Genomic DNA, 9,607 nt, shown 5'->3' on the forward strand with positions numbered 1-9,607 from the left:
CTAACGGTGACTGCGTATATAAACTAAATTCACGGATATACAAAAACAGTTGAAATAGAAATATTGTTGATAAACATGCTCATGTTTGATGTGAAGGCAAATATAAATAAATATACTAGATATAACTGGGCATAACGTATATATATATATATATATATATATATATATATATATATATATATATACATTCTTTATATGCTGAGTATACATTAAATAACGATGGAAATTAAAATTTCGTAACAAAGATGAAAATACGGAGCTGTACAACAAGAACATCTCTGCATATATCTCTTTTTTAGGAAGGCCAAACAACAACAGACAGAAGTTAGGTTCGATTTACTGTTAGGGCTGACAATTATGCAATCGACTATTTGCAATTAGTAAAACTTCTCAACTAGTAAACAATTCACAGAAGCTAACCGTACTCGTAGAGGAAGTTCGTCTACGCCGCCATACTCTCAAAGTGGGTATCATTACGCTCGACTTGCTAAAGCTGAGCAGACCTAGCGTAATTCTAGCTTGATTTTGTTTATTACTGCGTATGGGCTTTGCAACACAGTCGTTTCCGTCGCATTTGACAGCTCCCAGAAACGTGCGTACTCAATAGTATCTTCACAAATGTACGTCTGGATAGTTCCTCATCAGAATAGTTACTCGAAAATATTTCGAATGTAACACCTTTATAGATTCTTGCATAAGCAAACTAGAACATTCAGTTAAAATACAAACATGCAGATTGGTAGCTGCAGGAAAATCAACGCTTTATATAACCGACTAAGCGTATAGCTTATTTATGAGGCCAAGAGGCGAAACAGGATAATACTTATATCTTTACTATTATTATTACCACTATAGCACGAATGATCTTCTTTCCTAAGGGCATCGTAAATGAATGACATCGAGCCTACCATACTCTATATTGGACAATGATGTGGCCACATACGGATATGCCCACAAAAAGGTTTCCACTGTTCAGTTTTTTCTCTCAAAAAAATACCTACTGATAAGCACTGATGCATTTTTTCAACGTGGTAATCCATGCCTTTGCAAAAAATGAATGGCGAAAGCTTCTACAAGAAATGCATTACTGCAAGAATGTTAAGTACGTCAAACGTGATGTAGAGGGCGCTGCTGCGGCTTATCTCATACGCCACTGGAGTCACGGGTGATTCTACCAGAGTTCAGGTAAATTTGAATATCTGTAAAATTAAAATGGCGACATGTGACACTTGGCTGATAATATATCGTAAGTACGAATTTCCATACACCTCGTACAAGTGTGGAAAGCAAAATTGACATCTACTTCGTTCGATTGGATTCTGCCATGTATCATACGGCGATGTGTTTCAAGGTATTATGGAAATTTTCGCCATATGACGAGAAGGCAATAAAGAAAAGTGCTCTTTCCGGATAGGACACGTGATCGGATTAGCCTTTCTAATGCAGCTGCTCGATTGGAATTACGCACTGTTTAGTTCCAAGCAATCAATACACTCATGTATACGGAACAGTCCATCAACAGAATGATCCCTCATCAATATTATTATTTTTGATGTATTGTTTACCGAACGAACGGTGTTAAAGTTACTTGTTGCCTTCTCCATGTCTAATAACCGAAGTCGTTTTATTTACATACATATTAACCAAAAAGGCGTGTTTAACTATATTGTGAATACGAAGCTACGTACTTGATATATGAACACTGTCGTTTTTCTGAGAAGATCAAGAATTTTAACTGCGGCCCAAAGTGACCAAAAAAAGATCGAAGATTGGCTTCTTTGATCTGCCGTCGCTCACGAATCTCTATGCATCTAGAGACAAGTGGAGGCGCACAGATTGAGTACCTAATTTTTTCAGACTAAGCATTTTTACTATATCTATGGGACCTGACCGGACCTAGGGCGTCTCCCTAACTCCGCTAGCTAGAGTGAAAGAAGCCGATTAATGGCGCTATTCATACTTAATTGCTCGGCTGTGCCAGTTTTGGAGATGAGAATAAAGGTCGATCGAAAAACGATGCCGATTCAAAGTCGTCAATCTTAGCCATTTTCTCTAATAGTCCGGCTAGTTAACTCTTTTTAAGCCGTCGAGGAGGTTACTGAATGCAACCCCTCTGTGACACAGTAATGGCCGAAAACTACAGTGTTCGTATGTTCAACAACTGTGAAGACCAAAGTGCTTGTCGTTAAACGTGAAGAAATCCGTAAAAGTTTGTGCATCTCTTGAACTTTAAAGTTTGATATTACAAATCTAATTACCACTAAATCAAGCACGCCCTCACTAGGACAACTGCTTTCCAACCTCCCGATGCGATTTTTTAAACCATCTTAACTCCTGTCTCTTTGCTACTGCTTTAACGGTCGTCGTGATAAATGCTCTATGTGGAAAAATAAACGAAAGTATGATAAAATTCAAGTAAAAAAAAAGATCTATCGAGAAAATTTTTGAAAGCGTCCCTACACGACGGGCGTATTAGCGGACACGTGGTTCTTTTGATCGAGAGCGGGCCACCACAAACATAGCGCTAGCCTATTACCATCGAAGCCGCAGATTGGATCCCTTGGCGAAATCTACCTCTTCCATATATTCATTCAATCATCGGTCAATCTAGGAGAAGCCGAATCGGCTTAACTCTTATATTTTTTAACAGGTTTTGTTAGTGAAAGCTAAAGCAAAAGAGAACCCGGGGAAGAAAGATAGCTCGTCCTTCACACGGCTTCTCTTGATGTTTTCCCGTTCGGCTGTTAGCCATCCGACCGATCGATAAGAATGAACCACATTACACCGCTTTACAGGTCTACATTGTGTCAGACGTGGCCGTCCTTTGCTTTATCTGGCATTTGACTATAGTTACCGCTCTACAATCCCTGCATAGTTGTATTCATAACGATTAATTGTGCTATGTCTTTCGCTCGGCTTTCCCTCTTCTTTCTTGTGGTTATCGTCTGCCAGTCAGCCCACCTTCACCGCCCCTGTGGAAATTGGAACACAACTACGCTTTCGGTGATTATAGGTGCCTGGTACGCTTTATGCGATGTAATGTAATGCAACGCCACGCAATAATCCCCTGTCAGACAATTCACGCGAGCGAACAACAACCGGAATATTGACGCTCGCCTTGATATGCCCGCTCTCTTAGCTCTTGGTTATGTTGTTCACGTCGTTGTTAATGTTGTTGCCGTACTCGTTGAAATCGTCGCGGTTGTACTTATCTGCGGGATCTTCTTGTGCCACTTCTTCTTTTTCTTGGCTTTTCCAGACACCCGATTCCTCCAGTTTTCTGCATAACATACCAGAGTCATCTGTTCTTGTTCCCTTGCCGATGGCTTTTCGCGCGGAAAGAAGGAAACGCTATTTAACTTCGCACGGACGGCAATCATCGCCGATGACTCGCTCTCTGAAGCCCGCCGTATTTGGTCTTGTTTTTAACGGTGTCTAAAAAGAATAGCTCCGTTTGGGGACTCGCGCGCATCCTTATCAGGTATTATCATTATTATTAATACTACTATTCACTCTGTATATATATACATCGTTGTTGGAAGTCGACGTTTCCTACTCAAAATAATACTTTACAGTTTATATGATAGCTTTTTGTTGGGAAATTTCCTTTTATACCGAGCAGTATAGTTAAGTAAGTAATGTTATACTTTGTACGATACAATCGCCTCGCTAACAGTACAGAAAAATCGTCGATAGATTAATTATTTGTTGTTAAATCGAAAAACACCGAAGGTTGCGATGGAAATTTCACGAAATTCGTTGTAAACTCTTTAGCTACACATGCTTATGCCTCTTTATATGCGTCAACGAAACGTAAATTGACAGATTATGCCACGTTTTTCGAGAGATTCCACATTCTAGGCTGTTCTGTGCGGTGACTCTCACACTAAATGTTTGTGTGTGAGTCTAAAGGTCGCTGGAAAGAACTTCGATACACCGAGTTTGTAAATAGGTAAAATTTAAAAAACTTAATTGCTTACCTTTTTACTTAATATATTTGTCTGCTGACACAGATTCACAGCAGTTCATTCATTCATAAAAAGCGGTAAACTAAACCCCGAGCTACGGTACAATTGGGTAAATAGCAGGGTATACCAGTTTAGGATATTCGTTTTGTTATGCAATCCTTGAGGGGGCCAACTACTAGAACGACTATAAATGAGATTGGACGATTTCAAAAGCAATCGTTCATTATTTTTTCAATTTTCTTGAAAATTAGTATCCATATAGAAACCTGTATCTTGCAACCCGTACTAGAACGAAAACACAATACGTGTGAGAGTCACCTCCCAAAAAAAATCCACCTTTGGATCCGGCAGTGACCCTTTTACAAAAATTGCCATGCAATAAAAGTACCGTTTGTGTCCGACTACGTTCCCACCGTTCTCCCTTTTTCCATTCGAGAGTTTATAATACTGCATTCATCGTTTACTAGCATTGAAATAACGCTTTATTCACAAAAATAAGAATGAGATTATTTGCACGAAAAGTTACCTTTTGACACTCAAACGTTTTTAGGAACATACATTCAGATGAATACACTCATTCATTTACCGTCAAGTCCGTCATGCATTACCACTTCATTTATATTTATTATTTCGTTTAATATTACATGACCGTGGATCGTTGTATTGTCGTTCACGGTGAAAGCCAAAATCCAGGAAAATTGCAAAATGAGCCTTTATTCGATTAGTCAAATGTCAGAATAGGTTATTATAATTCAGATAATATTATACGGAACCGTAGTGCTCGTAAATCTTGCGCGGATTTTTTTTATCTCGATTTAAAGAAAAGCCTCTACCTAGATAGGCTTTTCACGAGTATATTCAATGTGTTTGTTATAGGTTATTGTTAAGCACAGCGAATCGATAGTTGTGTGTCGACAGGCACGTCAACAAGTCCGCCCATTTCAATAAGTGGCAACGGACGTTAAAAGTGCTCTTGATAACGCGTTGACGAGAATCCAATATGTTGCGACTTTCTCGCTTGACAGTTTGCAGCGATGCAGCCACTATACATGAGCGCTCTTCCGGGTATCCCATGCCTTCTAATCTTCTTGTTTTACCAAACTTCACCTGTCGCTGGAGCGGAACAAGTGTCTTCGGTGGTAAATACCCCCCTGCATACGACCGTCGAGCATTCCGTGCATCCTTCAACGACACGTCAGAAAGAAACGTGGAGCCCTATCATTCAACTGAACCAATTAGTGAGACCCAGACGAGATCGCTTGCCGCCAGGCTTCAAAGTTCTTCGAGTGACACCATCTGAGGATGGTCGGCAAAAATTCCCACCAAGCACATCAGAGGGTGCAGGACCACACGTTCTCATTACAAAGCTCTTGGATTCGGTACCTAGATTTTATCTTAGTGAGTAGATCGAATAAAGGAGACTAGAAAAACGCATCGATTACTACAACTTTATTGGTTGTTCCTCTAAAGTTCTAGCCACAGAGAACTTCGCAGCATTAACACTCACTCTGTACTAACGTGTACTGTTACATTACGGATTAGTTGAAAAGTAGCTTTAGGGAGACTTTCATTTTCTGGGCGCACGGAAATCAAGAAATAGAACAACCTACATATATAACTGTATATGTGGAGTAGTTTGTACACTGTAAATTTGTACACAGTGACGATCAACAAAAAATCTTCCACTATCCTGCATATCGTCCCTTCTACTTGCAGATACACCATACTATTATCCTGACGGCCCGACCGTGGTTTTCCCTGGTGGCCACCAGCATCCTGAGTCACCTATTGTTCCGCTTGTGGTCACACCAGCAGCGTATCCAGGCTCATTTGTTCACTCATATCCCAGTTATCCCGAGGTAGTTTACCCGGTTTATCCAACCAGAGGGGGAGTGCGCCCAGAACATAGCGTCGACATCAACGATCAACAAGCTGGCGGCGACCAACATCACGATGAACGTATTGTGTGCCAGGAACACGTCAAGCGCATCAAGGTGCCAACCAACGCTTATCATAATAATAAAGATCTTGCCCATATGATTTCTACTACTAGACATCGTTCGTCGCTTGCTCGGCCACGTGGTTCTGAGACTAAAATACACTGTACATCGGCTTGAATTGCATACGAACATACGACTTTTGCATGCCCATACCATTAGAAAAAAAGCACGTTTTTCTGGAGCCAGCAGATGTCGATGGTCTATACTAACAGCTCGCTCTCTTCTGTTTAGACATCGCGTTTAATCAGTGACACCAATATATGGCTTAATCTTGCCATTTCTATGTATGCTATTTGGACGCATCCTTTTTACGTGTTACATCGAAAGTAGATTCTGGATCTTCTGTTCATATATCAATAAAATCACATAGTTTAGTTGAACTACATTATTCTAGCTGTGAAGGAATCTCATGGGGCGCATTCTGATAACGGGCTTCCATTCAACGTTTGTCAGTTGTCTAAAATCCGTAGAAACGTCTCTGTTTCAGGGGGTTTCAGCAGTCCAGAAAACGCCGACATACATCGCTGCAACCAATGGTGTACCCGTTGCCCTTAAGATTTTCCCCCAACCACAATGGGTGCAGATCTCAAAACACCACCAAAACTCGAAAAATTTCCACTACAATCTGTTGTAATCTGGGATGCAGGTTAATGTTGTGTAAATCTGCTTACAAATGTTTCACCTTACGTTGTGTATGTATAATACTATCTATCAAATATAGTACATGTCATCGAAGTGGTTACAATGTCGGAAAGCGCTAAGCTACTGTTACCTACTCGTGTATAAACGCTACTATTATATTAACCATTTATAGTTACACGACCACACACGATCATATCATTGCGCGTACAATAAAAACACTTCTTTTCTTGCACGTTGCTTTCAAAGCGAATCGTCGTAGAGCTACCTTAAAAGCTCGCATATTGTATACGGTGGAACGTGTATATATAAGTTAAATGTGTTTATTCTGTAATATTAAATAATAATTTAAGTGCCCAAACATAAACTGTGCGATGCTCGTCATATCCTAGTAGCAAGTACACAAGCCCACCGGATAACAGAGACCTCCAAATGGATACCTTATTGGATTGGATGCTAGAGATATCGCGTGCTTGGATTAGTTGGTATGTCAATGTAAAAGCCATCAAAACATCGACAACTTAATACGCTCTATAACTACATATTAAGACAACTATATTATATCACATGCACTTCCTGGTGAGGGAGTTGAAGGGTGGCCTGAAAATTTGTGAAAAATCCCGAATCCTGTGTGCACTTTGAAGATATCTCACAGATACGTTGCATTCGTTATTATATTAAGTATATTTTTCTAACGAAATCTTCGGTTACGCATGTTATACGATGTTGCGGTTTGACTTTTAATAGTACAATATTGAACCCTGTATTCGTTACTAGAACTTTCACGACGAAAAAGAGGCTTTTGATTCTATCTTGTATTAACTATTCAACATTGCAATTGATAGAACTATATCGATTTCTTTACATCACCTTCTCTTATCAATGCGATACACAGACGAAAAATAACCTTCGGCCAGCCAGTGCTAATAATATTCAATGTTCGTAAAAAAGCTGCGGTGCCAATCTCCGTTGACTAGCAAGCCAACGAGCCAGGTATTTCTAACTGACAGTCTTATATCTTGGTTGATTGAACAGTCTCAACGAAGTCTGGCTTGCTCGTCACTAATCCACTGTTGAGTCGCAGATCTGAAGAAAAAGAGTTATACCCAATTCATCGAAAAAGAGGAGCTCTGTACAGCGGGAATGAAAGACCGTTAAAAAGAAGTTTTCACGTGCTGAACATATCAAGATAGGAACCGTCGGTTTGGCAATGGAGTCGACGGATGACTACCATGTCCATTCAGTGATGGTAAAACGACAAGACACACTCTTTAGCCAGTAAATATTGAAGTGCAACCAACTATGGAAACGAATGCTGCCTTGACACTTTTTAGTTTATTTCTGTATTTATAACAAGATTAGTAGGATAATATAATCCATGAGATAAATTTCAAAAACATGTCGACCACAATGTCCCATTGAGGATCAGAGGTACCGTGTTTGTTTATGTTTTTTGTGTGTTGGTTAATTCTGGCAGGCCAAATACACTAGTCAGGAGAGCGCGATAGATAAAAGGATTTGGTTGTCTTTTGTGCAGAGCCCAGTCCAAGAACAGACAGAAACATAGTTTCCGTCAACTTAGCTAGACAACGAAGCTATTTACCATGAATATTGCAATGCGAATGAGAAGCTTAAATCTAATATTTGGACGCGTCAAGGCCGAATGATTATACACACTGTGAATTTCACATGGTTAACATATTGCTGTTTCGGGTCGATGTAAGCCTCCACAGGTATTTTCTGTTTTCTCCATCCACATCTGAGTGTTCAGCAGAACGTGAATGGTCATGGCGTCTACATCAAGGTTTGGCCGACTACCTGAACCAGGATCTATAGTAGATCCTTCTTTTTTATAGAATCTATTCCAATTATTCTTGAATTCAAGGTAGACAAGACACAACCTGTAGGTAATTTACGAGTTCAGACAAACAAATATATCAAGATACATTCTTAGAATATTGTAGTGTCATGAAACGCATCCAAAATTTCTGTTAAAGCACTGTTCAATAATAAACAAAGTTATTAAGTAAGTTATTCCATTGTTCTTAACCTGAGCAACTATGTTCTGGAACTTGTCACCCTAAACACCTATCTAATGCAGACATTTTGTTAATTAGGGAAAAATAGTACCATACCAGTAATACTGAAAATATTCGAAGTCTTGTACTTGCCCAGTTATTACAGATGTATATTCGTAACATTTATCTCGATTAATGATAGTACTCGATATTTTCTACATTTTTTTCATAAAATGACTGCGGTAATCACACAACTTACGCAATCAGAGGTGCCGCTTCGTTAAATTGGCAATGCATCGGTAAATTTGAGCGTATGTGCGCGTGCTTGTACTCGTTTTGATACATGCGTGTTAAGCGATATTCTTGTATACTTTTCGCGAACGAATGTTGATGGGTGCGTGATTTTTAGCTGGACAAATCTTGTTCTATATTCTAGTAAACAATGTACTAGTGAACCAGTGGCCATGTCCATAGCCGTTATGTGCTGCTGCGATAATCCAAGAATGGGACGAACATTGTTTTGAAAATTAAATTTAGTTTTCTTAATCAAACGTAACTATTTTATTAGCACATATCGATACGTAATAGCTGTTCTATCACCGACATTCTCACCTAAATACTTCACTAGTTCACTAGAGATTAAAATACATCATCAAGTCCGTTACTCTTCAAACTTCAGTGAAAAATCTTGAAAAAATGCTTGAAAAATGATCTCGTAAACTAAATTTCTAATACGTTCACTATACGAATTTGGTTGCATGCCTTGGTAATAATAAGATTAGCTAAAATAGTTTGTTTCTTGAAACATTATTTATTAGGCGAGAAACCGACCCATGTAGTTTTGCAGTGTTTTCGTACTCGTTATGCCACTGTCTTTTTGAAGAGAACAGGATGATAATCGAATCGTTCCGACCGGAAAACGGCGGTCGCCCAGCCTCAAACTAAGCCGCTCCAGAGTATTTTACCTTTCTATCTTTGTCTG

General features: G+C 39.4%; 1 protein-coding gene across 9 annotated transcripts in view; it reads left to right on the forward strand.

Annotated features, from left to right (window-relative positions):
- Nucleotides 1-8,641, forward strand: part of LOC111263995 (uncharacterized) — a 17,566-nt gene extending 8,925 nt beyond the window's left edge. Inside the window, exons 1-6 of one of the 9 annotated variants that reach the window (XM_086969900.1) lie at nucleotides 629-1,185; nucleotides 3,260-3,481; nucleotides 4,994-5,366; nucleotides 5,685-5,962; nucleotides 6,456-7,856; nucleotides 8,332-8,641. In XM_086969900.1, coding sequence (XP_086826026.1) covers nucleotides 5,003-5,366; nucleotides 5,685-5,962; nucleotides 6,456-6,602 — 789 coding nt within the window. In that variant the 5' untranslated portion in view covers nucleotides 629-1,185; nucleotides 3,260-3,481; nucleotides 4,994-5,002 and the 3' untranslated portion in view covers nucleotides 6,603-7,856; nucleotides 8,332-8,641. Of the gene's footprint in view, nucleotides 1-628; nucleotides 1,186-1,278; nucleotides 3,482-4,993; nucleotides 5,367-5,684; nucleotides 5,963-6,455; nucleotides 7,857-8,331 lie in introns of those variants that run through there. The other 8 variants (XM_086969904.1, XM_086969906.1, XM_086969903.1 and 5 more) reach the window with 8 other exon arrangements.
- The last annotated feature ends 966 nt before the right edge of the window (nucleotides 8,642-9,607 follow it).

Source organism: Varroa jacobsoni, unplaced genomic scaffold (assembly GCF_002532875.2).
Source record: "Varroa jacobsoni isolate VJ856 unplaced genomic scaffold, vjacob_1.0 scaffold_811, whole genome shotgun sequence".
Classification (NCBI taxonomy): Eukaryota; Metazoa; Arthropoda; class Arachnida; order Mesostigmata; family Varroidae; genus Varroa; species Varroa jacobsoni.